Genomic DNA, 18,737 nt, shown 5'->3' on the forward strand with positions numbered 1-18,737 from the left:
AGTGAAATTGCATGGCCAATCAGAGAAAAAAAAGACTGAAGATTACTTCATTTGCAAATGTGGAAATAGTTTTTTTTCCGAGGGAAAGCAATTTTCTTTTTCTTTTTTTAATGTAGGAAAAAGTTTCTGGAAATGTGGAACATCTTCCTTACGAGGACAGGCTGAGGTACCTGGGCTTCTTTAGCCTGCAGAAGAGGAGACTGAGGGGTTGACCTCATTAACATGATGTAAAATATGTAAAGGGTGAGTGTCAGGAGGATGGAGCCAGGCTCTTCTCAGTGATGTCAAATGATAGGACAAAGGGCAATGGGTGAAAGCTGGAGCACAGGAGGTTGCATGTGAACATAAGGAAAAGCTTTTTCACTGACGGAACGCTGGGACAGATTGCCCAGAGAGGTTGTGGAGCCTCCTTCTCTGGAGACATTCAAAGTCAACCTGGATGGGTTCCTGTGCAACCTAATCTAGGTGATCCTGTTCTGGTGAGGAGGTTGGACTAGATGGTCTTCAGAGGTCCCTTCTAACCCCTAACACTCTGTGATTCTGTAAAATCACTTGCTTTGTAAAGACAAAAAGGGCATATGTGTCTTTTAGTTTGCAAGGGGAGATGAGCTTCTTTACCAGGAAAAAACATAGATCAGAGGAACCATGACATGAATTAGTCATTTGAACTATAAGGCAATGGCTGGTGTTCTTTGTATACCTTCACACTGTCTTTACAAGGTCTTTGACACTTAACCCCAAATGGTGCCGTATTATGAAACCCTGTGTTCTTGTACGATGGCGCTTAGGGGAGCACCTTGTTGCCGGCAGGTGCAGACCCCACCACCGCAACGTACCCCTTACCAGAATAGGTACCAATAGGTACTGACATTCTGTCATACCATCAAACCTATCACAATGTGCTTTGAAGATGTGGCTGTTATTTTTGTGCCATATGGGATTACAAGAATCATTACACAGTCTCATAGAGTGGGTAAATGTTTTCAGAATACCTTCTCAGATAACCCATATGACACTATTGGGAGCTTCAGCTTTGTCAGGAGTCACAACAGTTTTAGTGGTGTATTTAGCTGTTGGTCAATGTTAAGGTCTAGTCATAGTCCGCAGCAAAGGGTCCTCAGTTCAGATTTGGTCCTTGTTCCATATCATAGTCTTTTAGGTATTCCAATGTGCCATCATGTTAAACTACCCTTCCCAGACATAAACATCACCTTATTGAGCAGGTATAGTCTTTCATTAATAGCAGAGCTTTTAAAAGTCCTATGAGGAACTTACAGATGCTTATATTTTCCCTGAGATGAAATGTAGCTTTCACACTATATTTGAAGTAATATTATGAAGCCATAGTTGTGGTTGGATATGTCAGTCAAACAGCTAAAAAGCCTCTACTCCACCACCAAATATTTCTAGACTGCTGAGAGCTGAGACACTGTAGGTGTAAAGCTGTTAACACAGAAGGGCTTTGCATTCTTTAATATTTTTTTCCATTCAATTGAGTAAAGAGCTCCTTCTACACAAAAATGCTTTTCTCAAACATACCAATAATACAGTAGAATATAATCAGAACAGTGGCCCTTAGGTACAGGAAAATGTAATATTTTCCCTAAATAGTAGATTGGTACCATGCTGAAGAAATCGTTTTTATTGAAAGTTTAAAAAGTTGTATTTAATGAACGGGTAACTGTGGTTTTCTTTCTACATTAGCAAAGCTACTAGGTTTCAAAAAGGCCAGTACCAGATACAGCAAAAAGCTCTTAAATACTTACTGGTGTATCTTTATCAAGTAAATATATGACTTTGGGTAAACGACTTGCATTTTTTTTTACCTGCAAAATGGGATAGGCAGTAATAATCCCAAAGAATGCATGAATATTTAATTAGTGCAAATTTATTCGCAGTAAGTAACTAGTATCTTGCTTGGCCTGTGTGTGAATTAGTATTCAACAAAATCACTTAAAGGTCAAGCAATTAAGGTTGTCTCTGAAAAATATTTAAAAGTTACATTTCTGAATTTTATCACTTTTTTTTTTCTCTTTTCTGAGCATCACCTAGTTCCAGGTGAAGTTTAATGGAAACACTCTCATGAAAAATCAGTTGTTTTTCATTACTTACGATTTTGTTTGAGTATGCTTCACAAAATACCATTGGCAGAAAATTATTCATGGAATGCAGGGGCACGTCTGTTAAGATACTTATCCTAAAAAGTGTCTGGAAGTTAACTCCATGGCTACTCTCAGTTTTCCAGTTGGAAGAATCTGTCACGTAACCCTGGTGAGTCCAATCCATGACCCGTGTTATGAAATTTTTTTGCTCATGCAGTGACAGTAGATGGAACTGGCTATGAGTAAAGAATGTTTTGGTGAAGTGTTAAAATGTGACAGATAAGAAGTTTCATGAGGCTAAAGAGATTATATCATTCTAGAAAACTATAGGAAGGGACTGAATCAGGGAGACTTGGAGTTTAGCAAGAAACTTCAGAAAAGAAAACATTTTTACATCAAGGCAAGCCAAAAGTGAAACCACTGGGTTAGAAATAAGAAAGTACTAATATTTCTAAAGAGAAGCCACAGGTAAGGGACTGGCTCATGTACAATTCAGAGCAATTTTCTGCAAGCTCAAAGAATTCCTCAGAAGCTGAGAAAGTCATACAGAGATTATTATTTTATATTTTTAGCTTTCTTAAGTCGAGAGATAGATTCTCAGAATCCTGTGCAAAGCCTGTGATTCCAGCAACATGTAGGACTTCCTGAGGGCTAAAGCATGAATGTGCAAAGCTGAATTTCTGGACAAGAAAGTATTGAAGCTCTTGGGGTGTCTGGCAGGGCCAAAGATAGTTGGGTTGTGGTTTTTAGATTTCATAAAAATATAACAGATAGAGAAAATGTGCCTGAGAAATTCATCAGTGGAACAAAGGCCATAAGCAGCATAGCAGCCAAAGAAGCTACGAGAAGTTTCATAGCAATATTTAATAGGCTGGACATAATGCAGGACCACTGAGTGACCTTCTACCCCAAACTGAATGGAAGAGAGGAAATATCGTAAAGAATTTCTTTTTTCCTTCCCTTTCCCAGGTGGTATCTGTCTCACCTAGATAGATATCTAATAATGTAGACGCTAGTCTCTGAGCAAGATACATGATAACTACTTTTTTTCTACTGCTATATGAGCATCACACAGTATTCTTAAAGAAAAAAAAAAAAAGAAAAAACAAAACAACAGAAAAGTAAACACAACATATCAACCTCTTGAACCTCAATGCAATTCACTGGCAATTTATGGCAGATACCCACTAAATATTACATTAAAATCTTTTATGTTGTTTTCTTATCTTGAATTGCCATCTCCAAATGAAATTGATCTTTCTTTGGCTGCAGAGTAGTCTAAATCCAACAAATCACACAAAGCATAACTCCAAAGCTTAATTTCTATCAACTTCTCACTGTGACAATTCTCTATAGTGCAATTTTGAGCAAACAATCAAACCCAAGTCACAACCCAATGCCTCACCATGCTAGTGCAGGGAGTGGACTTGATGTGGGAGAAGGAACCAGTCTGCATCAAGGATTGTTAAAATTGTTGCAGCAGCACTTGGTCCTCCCCATCTCTCCCAAATTCCCTGTCAAGTGGTACCTCTGCACTACTGTTCTCATAAGGCCTTCCATGATGTGGAAACCCTTCTGCCATACAACATATATGACAAGTATCAACAATCTGATGCTTTAAATAGATAACTAAATGGCATCACTTGCCTGAACGACATAGAAGTCAAAGATCTTAAAAGTGATATTTAATGGCATTTGCAAACCTTGGATTTGTCTACTTATTCTTGCAGTCTTTCTAATTTTGTTATGGTGAGGTAGTTAATCAGTCTATGATTTATATTATTTTGGGTCTTCTAAGAAAGAAGCTAAGTAAGGGTCCTGGTTTCAGCTGAGATAGACTTAATTTACTTCACAGTAGCCAGTATGGGGTTATGTTTTGAACTTGTGTTGGAAACAGTGTTGATAATATAGAGATGTTTTTGTTATGTAGACATGGTTTTAGTTACTGCAGAGCAGTGCTGACATAGAGCCAAGGCCTTTTCTGCTTCTCACGCCACTCCACCAGTGAATAGCCTGGGGATACACAGGAAGTTGGGAGGGAACACAGACAGGACAGCTGACCCTACCTAACCAAATGAGTATTCCATACCGTATGGAATCATGCTGAACTTGTAAGGGGCTCGGGGAAGAGGAGAGATAGAGGGTTAGGGGCATGGCAGCAGTCAGAGTGATAGCATTTGTCTTTCCAAGTAACCATTATGAGTGAGGGACGTTGCTCTCCTGGAGATGGCTGAACACTTGCCTGCCCATGGGAAGTGGGGAGTTAATTCCTTAGCTTGCCTTGCTTTTGCATGTGGCTTTTACTTTACTTATTGAATAGTTTTTATCTCAACCCACGAGATTTCTGACTTTCACTCTTCTGATTCTCTACCCCATGCCACTGGCAGAGAATGAGTGAGTGGATGCATGGGGCTTGACTGCTGGCTGGGGTAAAACCACAACAGTAACTGGGACAAAGAATTGGAAAATCTACTCTGGTTAAATAACTGTGCATTTCTTCTTTAATTACATAACCTACCAACATAACTTAAAGTATATTTGCTTTGCTGCAGAACTAATTTGATCATAAATACGTGATTGGAAATTTAATTTAGCTGCCATGGAAATAGTCATGGCTTAGGGGTTTAGAAAGCTGGTAGTAGAGATTGATCTCATTTTTCCATGCCTGACATTATTTTTCTCTCCATTTAGCCAAAACCCCAAAACTCCTAATGCATCTTTATTTTGTTTTATCCTATGCACTGTCAGACTTTCTTTGAAAGACTGCTGTTTAGTCTCAACCATTAGCCTTTGTGAACTATGCCCAGATTTATTTTTATTTATGGTTGCAGCTATGTGTACAAAGATTAGCAAATGGAGAAGGCAGTACAGAAACATTCTAAAGAAGCAAATTCTTCTACAATGCAACACTGACAAGTTAATTTTGGTGCACAATTTTTCAATAGCATTTGCTTTTGCTTCTCCTCATTTGATTTCCATCAACAGGACCACACATGCTATGGCTTGGAGAATTATTATGAGAGCTTCATATGCAACACAGAAGCATTTAGTGTTAAATCTCTAAATCATAATCTTTTAATTGTCCACATTTATTTTTCCATGTGATCAAGTTATAAAAAAAACCCCCACAACTGTACATGACTTACTGGAGATTCTTTCATATTCAGCAAGGAATGAGATGGAGAGAATGTGCCCAGGCGCTTTTTGAAACCCTCTTCCACTGTCATTCCCCAGAACTGGCTGTAGTTTTCAGCTTTCCATCTTCCTCGCAGACAGAAAAACATAAACAAAACCCAGGTTAGAGATAGGCTCCTATTAATCCCTTGTTCCTTCATAAGAGCACCACTAGTGATAATATAAAGAAATAAACCTTTCCCATTGCATTTCAAAACCTTGTATTCAACATGCATGAGAAAATATTTAGTATGGGCTCTTCCACGACAAAAGAGTGTAAGGTGGAGCCACGCAGCAGTATGTGACAAGTGGTGTTTTGAGGCTAGCACTGTGTCAGCCTGCAGGAGATGAGCACACAATGCTTCAGAGAAGTACTGGAAAGCAAGATGCTCAGTCAAAATAATTACTGTGATTTTGAAGTTATGCTTACGTTATGTTTCAGACCAGATGCCCCCATAGAGAACTAACAGCTTCATGTAGGGCGTTATGTTGTCTTCAAGCTTTTGTGCACCAGCCATGAGATGATGTTGAATTCAGCAGAAAGACCAGCAAACACCTTCTGTGTGAGTTTCACAGCAATAGCCAGGTTGAGAGAAATGTCTCTCCATAGCTCTTCAATTATTCCCTCCTCACTATCAGGTGGACTAGAATCAGTTTAAAGAATTAACCTTGCAAACTATGTGCACAGCAGAAAAAGAGAGAAATTCCTTGCAGCCATACACATTTGGAACACTCTGAAATTGTATTTATTTTTGGAAAAGAGCTAAGATACAGGGATAGTGTTCTCTTCTGCGTTTCTTTCTTGCTTTTCTATAAGGAACAAGGAGGTGGGTCCCATACTGCCCAAATGAGGAGCCTCGTTACTCTTGGACTGCCTATCAATCAGCAAAGAGTGCAAGTACCTGCAGAAGTTGATTTGTATCTCAGGTGGGCTTAACCATCCAGGGACAAACTTTACTGCATACCACTGACAAAACAGAGGTGAAAGGTTCCAGATGCTTAACTTAGCTGTCTATCCTACCTCAGTTGTTTGAATGTCTCCCATGCAGTACAAATTTTTCAGCACTGAGTCACAGCTTGAAATCTGGACAGGCTTCATTAGTGAATTTAACACCTCAGTTCCTAGGGAAGGAACCACTGTATCTCTGTCTGTACACAGTCAGTAACCTCCAAAGGCACAGCTCAGGTACTGGCATGTCCCTAATCCCTCTACACTACCGGGGTGGGGGAGGAACAAAAAGAACTAGTAGCAAGAAAAACTAAGCCTAATGAAGTTGTGATATCTTCATCTCCACTTAGCACATCCTCTCTTCTTCCATCACTACCTATAGTCCTGTTACATGGAATGATACTCTTGAGGGAGGAGAAAGCATTACTTTAAATATATATTCCAAGTGATAAATAAAAGTGAAGAATAAGAGTAGGTGATATAAATAGAATTTTCTGAGAGAAAGGAAAACATAATTTGGAGACTGTTTTAGATATATGATTAAAATGTCAGTTCTTATCAGCAAGAGAATTTCAGTATCTCTCAGTTTCAAACCTGCCAGAGATTTAGGAAGGTTTCACAGATGTACACTTACTTTTAAGTTGCTGTGATATAATTGGGGAAGGGATAAGAAAAACTGCATAACTTGTAATTTGCACACACATGCAATGAGCAATACAGTGGCTTACAACAAAACCTTAAAATAAAAGTGTTCTCACCCATAATCTCCAGAATTGATGTGCTGAATTAAATCTTGGCGAACAAGGCATACTTCTTTTGTACACTTCCACAGATTTTGGAAGCATTTGCTGAAAGGGCAAGAGTATCACTGAGCAGAAAATAAATTGTCAAAGGAAAGATAGGTACTTTAACAACAGAGGAAGATAGAAGGAAAAATGTCTAAACAATATAAATGTCACATAGCGTTTATGAAAACAGTGCCAGGGGCAGTCCTAAACCCAACTGCAGGGAGGGTGGGTGGAGAATGGATTGAAAGCAGCCCTGAGAAGAAGGAAATGGGGTTTTGATAGATGAAAAACTCAATGTGAGCTGGTGATGTGCGCCTGCAGTCCAGAAAGACAACTGCATCCTGGGCTGCATCAAATGAAGCATGACCTGAAGGGCAAGGGAGGTGATCCTCTCCCTTCACTTGGCTCTCACGTGGAGTACTGTGTCCAGCTCTGGGGACCACAACATAATAAAGACATTGAGGAAGTCCAGAGGAATACCACAAAGTTAACCAGAGGGTTGGAGCTCCTCTCCTATGAAGAAACACTGGGAGAGTTGGACTTGTTCAGCCTGGAGAACAGAAAGCTCCAGAGAGAGCTTCTAGCAGCTTTTCAGTACCTGAAGAAGCCTACAGGAAAGCTGAAGAAGGACTTTTTACAAGGGCAGATAGTGATAATGGATTTCAATTTTAAAAGAGTAGATTTAGATTAGATATTAGGAAAAAATTGTTCACTGTGAGAGTGGTGAGGCAGTGGAAGAGGTTGCTGAGAGAAGTTGTGGCTGCCCCCTCCTGGGCAGTGTTCAATGCCAGGTTGGATGGGGCTTTGGGCAACATGGTAAAGTGGAGGGTGTCTCTGCCCATGGCAGGGGAATTTGAACTAGGTCATATTTGAGGTCCCTCCCATGATTCTACAATTCTGTGCTTCTATGATTCTATGATAATGCCCAGGTCCAGGCTGAAACCATTTCCACTCAGGTCAGAGTAAGCAGATTGACTGAGCATCAACATAATTAGGCCAGTGAAGAGGAGATTTTAATACTCTCATTTTCTGTTTTGATTAGAATGTCTGTTGATCTCACAACGTTCTAAGTTGGCTGTAGTATAGTTCTACCATACATTAATACAGCACTGCTGATACAGCCGCTTTGATTTGTTTTCATGTTTAATACAAATTTAAGGAAGCCCACTTCCTTAACTCCTGTTTCATGATATACACTAAATAAAATTCAATTTGTTGTTCTCTGAAACATTACCAGGAATTGCAGTTGTCTTTAATTATTGTTCCTTCTCCATAATACCGGCCATCTTTATAACAACCTGCCAACATAACATACAAATGTGTGAAAAAAAAAATAAAAATCGAAGTTAATTAACACAAAACTCTTTCTGTTATTCAATTAATTGGTTGTATGTGATATACATAAATTATTTAGTTGAAATTGAGCAAAAATTATTTCCAGTTCATCCAAGTAATGAAGGCAGTTTTAAATGTTTTAATTTTTAATCAGGTATACTATTGTCCATAATAAAAATAATAAACAGATTCAAAACACCACCTAAAATTTATTATCTTACATGTAAATAAAAAATAATTCTTCAGATGAAGTTATTTTCCAGTAACAAAAAAGCATGTTTCTACTAAGAATAATTTTCCAATATGCAATTAAAATAGAAATATTTTTCTAGTTATTGAATATAAAAACATAGTGCGTATTCCAAATCCATTGTAATACATTCTTTTTTCCTTGCTAGTTCGAGTCATCTTTGAAAAAGACAGACCAATTGTGTTTCAATGCCAATGTTTTTCACATACTCTCCAAAACCCAGTAGAAAATCTCATCTAAGTAACGATTTTTTCCAAACAAATGCATGCCTCCTACTTTGTTTTCATTTATACCACTTCACTGAGAAAAGACTTTATGTGCTTTAAGATCTTCTGCATGAACTGACTTTTCAGCGTACTTAATTGTCAAAATGTTAGTAAATCCAGATTGCCAATGCAGGGCTTTGTTCAATCCTATAACAAATATTGTACATTTATTATATGGGTCTTTGTTTTCTAGCCTTTCCTCGTGCTTCCTCCACTGGTGATCCTAGGTAAAGATCCAAGTAGAGATCATGTTTCTTCCCCCATTGAAAGGGTTTGGAGCCAGGAGCTCACAAGTTTACCTTCCTCCTCCATTTTCAAGATTAAACCATGTTTAATATGAATATAATGTTGACTTGCATTTGCATTATGTCACACTTTTTCAGAACACAAGTGTGAGGAAGGCCATCCCATCTCTCATGGCAAAGGTTAGATTTGTCTGTCCAGACACACAAATCTTTATGGTTCAGCTACCTAGACCTCCTTTAGTTGCAGGAGAAAAGTGCAGACTTCTAAGCCATAACTAATTTCATACCAAAGTGCAGAAGTAGACTAGAGCTGATTAATTAATTGTAAGTGCCTATTTTCCCCTGTTGGTCATACATCAGGCTATGTTAGCTAGCGCAGGCATAGGTGAGATGTCCCCCACGGAGGCTTTCTGAGGCCCAAAGTGTCTTCTCTAGTTCAGCTTCTGCTAAGACAGGAGGCATTTTCCCAGTGCACCCTCAGCAACCTTGCTGACACCACCAAGATATGTGGCATGGCCAACACGCTGGAGAGAAGGGGTGCCACCCAGACAGACCTTGACAGGCTGGAGTGATGCACCCATGCAAACCTCATGCAAGGTCCTGTACGTAGGTTGAGACAATCCTAAGCACAACTACAGTATGGGTGGAGAACGGATTGAGAGCAGCCCTGAGGACTTGGGGATGTTATTGGATGAAAAGCTCAACATGAGATGGCAATGTGCTCTTGCAACCCAGAAAGCCAACTGCATCCTGGGCTGCATCAAATGAAGTGTGACCAGCAGGTCAAGGGAGGTCATTCTGCTCCTACACTCATGTGAGACCCCACCTGGAGTATTGTGTCCAGCACTGGGGCCCCCAGTATGAGAAAGACATGGATCTGTTTGATCACATGCAGAGGGCCACAACAATGATCAGGGGGCTGGAGTACCTCTCCTATCAAGAAAGGCTGAGAGAGGTGGGTGGTTCAGCCTGGAGAAGAGAAGGCTCCAAGGAGACTTTATAGCAGCCTCGCAGTACTGGAGCTCTCCTGGCAGGTCTCACCACATAAAGAAGCTATCAATTAATGTATACTTAGGGAATTCAATATTAAGATCAAACAGTTTCCTTAGTCCCGCCAAATACTTAGAAGGCCAGGAGTGCTGCCTATAACTGTATCCAAGGCATAAGTGAATGGAATATTGATGTATTCAGTGGAAAATGAAATAATTTGAACATACAACCTGGTAACTTTATGAATGGGATTATACATTATGAAAATCATTAGAAGGAAACAGATTTTATAAACCAGGATTTCCCTCCCAGTCCAGCATTCCTATATTCTTACAGCTTTTACTTCATTCGCTGCCAGTACTGATGTAAGTTGTTTTGTCAGTGAACTGTCTCCAGGTTTAGTCACTTGTAGGCCAGATCTTGATTGTGTAGAGCAAAAGCAATTAACAAACACTGGATGTCACTTTTATAACACCACTGGCATGAGATCCAGTGTGTTGACTCTGGCAGGTTTTTTTGTACAATCAGAATGATTGAAACAAACAGATAAAATAACTATCTATAGCCAATAAATAAAATTCTGACAGTTCTTCTAGTAACAAAAATTAAAATAATAAAAATACAAAAATCCAGCACCTCTATTTTGTATTTAATATGCACAGTTTCTTCTGAAACTACCTAGGAAAGCCATTGAAACATGCTGCATGCTGGGTTCATAAAGGTAAAATCAAAGCAGTTAAATCAAGACTGGCCCTCAGCATGGTGCACAGCTATGGAAGATGTCCCAGTGTAGCTTGCTATTGCTGTGCATCATGTCAGTGAATAGATGGGGATCCAGGAATAAAGTGCTGAGCAGTTTTATTGCTGTTCATTCCAGCTCATGTAAAGTGTTTCAGTTTAGTTTATTTAAAGAAATATGACTCAGAAAGCACTGAGAGCAAAAACACAGGCAACCTAAAGAACAAAATATTCCGGTGAGAAGTACTTTGGCGTATGTGGTCTTCTAATGCTTAAATAGTTCGTAGCCAAAGGCAGAAATGTAGTCTCGATTACTAAAAGTCAGCTAATACACACACCATTTCTAAAAATGCTTCATACTTTACTTAATCTTCAAGCATTCAGCCCTTTTTGTTTCTCCATTTTTTCTATTAATTTGATTGTCTCTTCCCTCGTCCTCGGATATTTCAGTTCCTTTTGAGTTGATAGGATTTTTTTCTGCTATACTTTGCCCCCTCTATTATCTGTCTCTTAGCCTTTAAATTATATAACAAATATCCAATAAATATATTTTTTAAAGCTGCAGACTTTCCATCAGGGAAGCACTTTAAGCATCAGGAGCTTATTAAAAAAGATATAAGCTCACCTATAGGACAAATAAAAGTGCCTGAATAGAGTAAATATATTTGCTACCTCTGGCAGGCATGTACAGTCCAGGAGTTACAAAAGAACGGATGCAAATGTAAAAATTGGATTAAGAGCGGTGGTAAAATTATTACCCCTCACCTATTCCCTTATCTAAACCTTCCATTACACTTTTGTCTTTTAAAGGTAGGCCTATGGCAGGGCCCACATGGCAAAGAACTGCAGGTTTTGCAGTGATTCATTTCCATCAGTTTACCAAACGAGACCCGCAGGCTGTCAGCTCCAGAGCAGAAACGCTGCTAAATGTTTATGTGGAGCTGACAACAACAACCCCCTGATCTGTTGGAAATAATATGTACTGCTGCAACAAATAAATATGAAACAAACGTCTTTATTTACATAAATCGTAGAACATTCTTTCAGATGGTTGGAAACACTTCGGAAAATCAAATTTGTTTTACAGCATTTCTGTCACTCCCACTTATCAGATTTTGGCTGTGTGCCTGGTTTAAGAGCACAGCCTCCTGAAGAATTGCAGTCTGAGTGCGGGGATGCAAGCAGCAGGGTTATTGTGAAGAAACAGTTAATTTTAAATGTTGTGGTGGTATTTTTGTTGATTTTAGGCCTTGGAAAGTTTGGTTCGGTCTCCACATTTTCAAGCAGATTTGATCTACCAATATTAAGGAGCTACATAGTCTTAAAATCCACAATTGTAAACTTTTCTCAGCAGCAGAGATTTGGCCCCTGCAGGAACCAAGGAAGGGCCAGGTGTTTTGTAGTTTTGTTTGGGGTCTTTTTAACAGTCTCTAGTTCTAAAAAAATAAATTGTGTATAGAGGAACTTCCACTACACGCTAGCTAGTAAGAAACTAAAATACACCAGAAATCCTTCTTCACCTACTCCTGCACTCGAGCTGTTGCAGGAAAAAAGTCCCACAGAAAAGTTATGCTGCTTCAAAACTGTTGCAGAACACCTCAGAGCTGTATCATTCATGATAACCCTCTGTTTTCTTGATGATTCAAAAATTTAGAATTTCCTGTCCATCTCACTCTAATCTGTAAAACTCAAGTGAAATGGATTACACTAAATTTGACCCACTGAGATTATATCCAAGTAGTTTCAGGTAAAACAGAGGCTCTGTCCAACAGAAATATGATCTAGCCAGTTCTAAAAATGTGTACCCAGAGACAAAATCATAATGGCAAGCATAATTCTTACTACATTTTCATACTTACTGTCTTTGTCCACTATGTCTTTAGTCACAATTTTAGGATGTATACACTCTAAAGAGGTTAATCAGTAATTTTACTTCCAAGTACATTTTTATCATGATGCACTAATGCCAGCTGAGCCGTTTCTCTATACCTACCTGATGTTGGAGGTGGCCAAGGTTCATCTGACCTGGTGGGTTCAACAGCGTTGTCACAGACTTCCCAGTAGTCACCACAACAGTCTACAGGGCCAGGAGAACCTGAGGCACAGAACTGGTCACAGTAACATATAGCTGCTCTAGAGATGATGTTAAAGCTGCAGTCATCATCTCTTCCTGTGCAGCAGCCTCGTACCCTGCAGGACCTTCCCGGATACAGACTCCTTTTTAACCTGTTCCACTTTGCAGAACCACCATCTTCAACAGAGTAAAGTCCTCGGGGGAAATTTCTTCTAGAGTCAACTTGCTTTGCTGTCCAAACTTCACTTGCAATGCAATATAAGAACAAAATCTGACTTTTGAGCCACATTCTTCTACCTCTAGCAGCCTTTTTTTAAGGTCCTCTGTGCTTGGCTTTATCAGTCAGTGTCCATGTACCTTCAGTTAGTATTCAGAAAGAAATCGGAACAGAAAGCTGCAGACTACAGTTTTCTAGGAAGACGCTGTACGTGTTAATTATTAGTCAGACGTTGTAAACTGATTTATTTGCCCAAGATATAGAGATACTAGAAACAGAGACACAACTGAGTATTCATCATTATGAAATGCAGGTGAGAAAGATTACAGTAAAGGTTCCAGAATATAGAGTATGTTCCAATATTTTAGTTCTATTCTTTTAACTAAATCAAAATAATGTGAGGAATGAGCACAGGGTGTCAAAGGAAGATCTCTTCTTTTCAGGCTTCCTTTACCTGTGAATAATACCTTTTCTGTATGATTGGAAACTATGTAACACTCAGATCAAATTTCACCTACATTTTCCTTCTGATATGCGGGACTGTATCACTTCAGTAAACCCATCCTGCATCCTCCATTTCAGTTTTGTTTCCAGTGACCTAGCTTAGCTTTATATGCTTAATTTTGAGTTATTTCATTGAGGGCAAATTTAAAAAAATAAAAAGTTTATACTCGGTATATACCATCACCCAAAGATACTTACCTGTGTGACCTGTTCTAGGAAACCTGCTTTGGCAGGGCGTGTTGGAGCTGATGATCTCTGGAGGTCCCTCCAACCCATATGATTCTGTGATTCTTTTAAGGTTTGCATTTCTTAGTCAAATGAACTTAGCAGTCTCTGTAGATAGCATAATAAGGACCCACTGATGAGTGCTGATTGTTACGTAAGTAGAAAACGGCTGTATTCATAAAACAACGGTGAAAAACAGGGCAGATATCAAAAGATAAGTCTAACAACCTTTCCTACTTGAATGATGGTCTCCAGGTTTTTGAACAGCAGACCTAAAGAAATACATGTGGTAGTGTTGCCAAAACTTAAAAGATTCAGAAGAAAGCAGCAAAGAACTTTGAAGTTCCTAGCAGAGGTAGCACGTAAGGCTAAATTGCAAAAAAATACCTGAACAGCAAAAAAAAATCTGAACAGTTACAAGACTATTTAAGTTTCCAAAGCTGAACAAGCATATGTAAAACACAGTTACCCTTCTGTCTTAATTTTGCAGCAAATGAGAGGAACCCAGAGAAGTTAATGGCAAAGTGTTTTCTAGGGAATTAAGGGAATATTTTCCTTTGCAACTTCAGCTGGGCTGTTCAGTGCTGCAGGAAGTCATAGCATCAAAGGGCAGCTACTTCTGAAAGCACAGCTGGCAGCACAGCTGGTTTGGCTGCATTGCCATGAATCATGGAGACATTAAGAGGCAATATGTGTGTGTGTTTCTACATATGGACGTGTAATCTAAAGGTTCAAGTTTCTTGCCAGTAGTACTTCTATCAGACCTGCCTCCCACACTGTCCCCACCACAGCTAAAGAACTAAGGATGAGGGAAAATTGCGTCAGTCCACAGGATTTTTACTTTGCTTTGTTGCAAGCAACCTTCTGTGTGGAAGTTAATAGAAAGGCCAAGGTCAGCAACATGCAATCACTGTACATCACATAATAGAACATAAATCTTAGCCTTCAGATTTGGTCTTTTTATTAAGTTTTGTTTATGAGACAAAAATCTGGAAAAAGTTAAGTCTGTTACTGACTGCTATAATGCATCAAATGTAACATGAGGAAAATTTAAAAAGACATGTTCATGGAAACTGAAGTGCTTGATAGAAATTTTAACACAGTTCTTTTCCTTATGCCTATATTGCTCCATCAGTTCCAAGAGAGTGACTTCTGATTCACACTATCAGAAAAACGCACATCTTCTTTGTTATTACAGATCACTGTAAATAATTATACAATCTCCTTGCTCTGAAGCATAAAAAGGACAAAAACCTACCATATGTAATAAATTTTATCTGTCAGTCAGATTGACTGAACAGGCTAATCTCTGTTTTAAGTTTTAGACCTCTGGTTTCATTTGTGCTGGTTTTGTTTAGTTTTTAACTTTCAACTTTAAAGAACTGCTGATGACAAGCTAGAGGAAAGGGATTTGCTTAGAAATTATGTGAACTAGTTTGCACAGGAATGAGATTTCTTTTAAAGGAATGTGAAAAAGTAACTTGTGAACTTGTGCTTCTAACCAGTTTTGGTTTGTGACATAAGAAAATGTGCTGACACTTGATAAAATCCAATTTCCATTTGTTGGCATGTGTTAAAACATTAAAAAACCCACACCCATCTATTCTGTTATGTTTTATCAACTATTTTTAATTCAGCAATTTTCTTTGTAAGCAAAAGTAGTTACATGTTCACTGTATGAGAGCACATATTGACTTACCTGTAACTATTTAGTAACAATTAAATATCATCTTTTGACAGAATGGTTTGGGTTGGAAGAGACCATTAAGCTCATCTAGTTCCAGTGCTCTTGCCATGGGCCGTGACTCCTTCCACTAGACCAGGCTGCCCAAAGCCCCATCCAACCTGGCCTTGAACACTACCAGGAGTGGACAGCCACAGCTTCTTCGGGCAACCTGTGCCAGGGCCTCACCAACTTCACAGGGAAGGATTTCTTCCTAATATCTAATCTAAATCTACTCTCATTGAATCTAAACCCATTACGCCTTGTCCTACTACTACATGCCTTTGTAAACATTTCTTCGTCACATTTCTTGAAGGCCCCTTCAGGTACTGAAAAGCTACTATAAGGTCTCCTTGGAATCTTCTGTTCTCTAGGCTGAATCACCTCAACTCTCTCAGCCTTTGTTCATAGAAGAGATGATCTATTCCTCTGGTTATCTTTATGGCCCTCCTCTGGATTCCCTCCAACAGCTCAATGTCATTCTCATATTGGGGGCCTGTGGCTCTTTAAGTGACAGGACCAGAGAGCTAGACATTGTACTCTAGGTGAGGTCTCATCAGAGCAGAGCAGATGGGCAGAATCACCTCCCTTGAACTGTGAGCCACAATTTTCTTGACGCAGCCCAAAATACGGTTGGCTTTCTGGGCTGTAAGTGCACGCTGCCAGCTCAGGTTGAATTTTGCATCCACCAACACCTCCAAGTCCTTCTCTTCACGGCTGTTCTCAGTCTGTTATCCTCCTAGACACAAGTTGTGCTTGGGTTCTGCTTTTTCTCTACAGATTAACCAATTCCAAACTAACAACTCTGCTGAACTTTTCAGTTAGGGTCCTAGCATTCATTCTAGGCTGCACAATTACAATGACCTGTAACTCTTTCAGCTCAACCTGATATCTGACGTTAAGCTTCAGTCAAGTGTTAGTATCACTGAACACTTGGTGGAGTAACAGATTAAAATGTACAAAAATCTCTTTAAAGCTGGAGAAGGATTATTCCACAGCCTTTCTTTGAAGTCTGCCTGATTTTCCCAAATGAGACTATTAGATACCATAAAAATTCATTTCTAATCACCTTCGGATTACAGGCAACAGCTCTGGCCAGTGAGGCTCTGGGTGCTGAAGGTGGCTCCTAGGACAGAAGACCATGGCATCTTTCCTTCTCCTGTTCGCTCCAAGCATGCTGGGGTCCAGTCTTGCACCCAGACCCAGAGGGAGAATTGTAGTACAGCTACCTTGTGTCAGGAAAATTAAATGAGTTTAGGAAGTAACAAGGATGCCAGACCCCGGTTCGGTTATTTGCCAGTAGATACAACTTAGTTTTTCACAGAGCCCGTGTAATTGCTTATCTCCAGTTTAAGCTCTGCGGGCTATCCATTACTTTGAAGTTAAATGGTTTATACTCCAATAGCTTATACTTGACAGTCTTTATCATTAATGGCTGCAATGAAGTTATAGCTTTCTAAGCAAATCCACTTCACCAAAAGTATTACCCCACAATGTCTTCTCTCTCCCATGTACTAAAGACTGAACAGGATTCACCCTTCAAAACTGTGAATGACTAGCTCCTAGATATGTTTATGCAGAGAAAAGCTGCGTTAAAGTGATTTTCTCACTGTCATTTTGGTCTCCATATGTTTGGAGCAGACACAGGGATGGGAGGGGGAGTGCTTTCACTCTATTTGGCAGCAGCCAAATACTCACTGCTGTGGGTTGTTGGCTCGGTGTCAAGCAGTGCTGCTTTTAATTCAAACATTTCATGGCTGCCTATCTCAATTCTTACAATGCTAATCCAGTTTACACATATTTTTCTTCAGATTGCTATACACAGCCTCTGGGACAATGGATGCAGTACCTCAGATGCCTAAATGGATAGATCTAGCGTCAAAGTCAGAGGCAGAAGAAGAGAGACTGACCCAAATTTCCCATGCCAAAGAAATCCCATTCCTCACACACACAAGTGCTCAAGCAGTCAAAGTCAACAAACACAGGTAAAAGGAGGTGACTTTTTAGGTATTATATCGTACTAATTTTTTGCTCCTGCCTCATAGCCTTTTCACTCTTCCAGCCACAGTAACTCACCACTCATGCTTCCTACCTCAGCTGCATCACTTGGTCAACCTCAAGGCAGCAGGAAACATTTCATTATTCTTATTGTCAGCCATACTCCAGCATTGCCCAGAGGTCAGCCCACTCTGGGCTGTCAAGCAAATACATGTGAAGAATGGGGGAACTTGTGCATGAAGCAGCACAGTATGCAGCCCAGCTGCACAGCTGCAAGTACTCTCCTAAATGGTGTTTCACTAGGGCTTGCAGAATGGGCAACAACTGTCATTGTGGCTTTTATCTCAATAGGAACCTCTCAGGAGGTGCAAACAGGCATGGAAACCTTGGCAGTGGCCCCAAAATATCATTGACCACATGCCACCTTTATTATGCTGTCAGTGTAGATTACTGTGGACAGGTGCATGGCTGCACATAGCTTCAGAGAGGTGATGCTTGCAGAGATGCTTCAGTGAGTTTACCAATCCCAAACCATACCAACCACTTAGAGGTGAAGGGGAACATGGTGTATTTCAACATCAGTATGAGCTCTCTGAAGGTGTTGTACTGGTGTTGCATGGCAGATGTGTACCCACTGGTGTTCACCTGAAATGTGTGACCCTAACTGATCCCACCAGTGAACGCTGGCATCCCAAATCTAAACTCTTCTCCTGACCATGGGTACACTGACAAGGGCAGAAGCACAAGTAGCCTCTCAAACCAATACTAGAAACCTGAACAGGCTGTTCATATACCTACCATTGGCTTAATGCCAAGAAGGCTTAGAGATGCTTTGGATAGATATTAAGTTTTGCAACATGATTAATTATTGCAACATGAGTGGCGCCACTTTTCCTCTAGAGAAGTCAGCTTGCAGACGATTCTTGCCTTAACTTTTATGCTACTCCATGCCATTTTCTTTGGGGTATATGACTCGACTAGTACAGAAATAGCCTAGGGTTGCTCTGTGTATGGACAAATATTACTCCTTGTATAAGTGAGAGCAGTCTTACATAGAAATCATCAGCTCATTTTCATTCAGACATCTTCTACAATGTACAAAGAGACACTGCAAGAATGATATAAGCAACTTATTCACATGAAAGGATTATGCCTTGGC

The 18,737-nt window shown here is 39.7% G+C and overlaps 1 protein-coding gene across 1 annotated transcript in view; it reads right to left on the reverse strand.

The window, feature by feature from the left end:
- TINAG (tubulointerstitial nephritis antigen) overlaps nucleotides 1–13,200 on the reverse strand; it is a gene marked incomplete at both ends in the record, with an annotated part of 48,039 nt that extends 34,839 nt beyond the window's left edge. The window contains 4 exons of the mRNA XM_084262045.1: nucleotides 5,249–5,363; nucleotides 6,984–7,073; nucleotides 8,248–8,311; nucleotides 12,831–13,200. Coding sequence (XP_084118171.1) covers nucleotides 5,249–5,363; nucleotides 6,984–7,073; nucleotides 8,248–8,311; nucleotides 12,831–13,200 — 639 coding nt within the window. The remainder of the gene's footprint in view (nucleotides 1–5,248; nucleotides 5,364–6,983; nucleotides 7,074–8,247; nucleotides 8,312–12,830) is intronic.
- Between the last annotated feature and the right edge of the window lie 5,537 nt (nucleotides 13,201–18,737).

This window comes from Gallinula chloropus, assembly GCF_964237585.1.
Source record: "Gallinula chloropus genome assembly, chromosome: 3".
NCBI lineage: Eukaryota > Metazoa > Chordata > Aves > Gruiformes > Rallidae > Gallinula > Gallinula chloropus.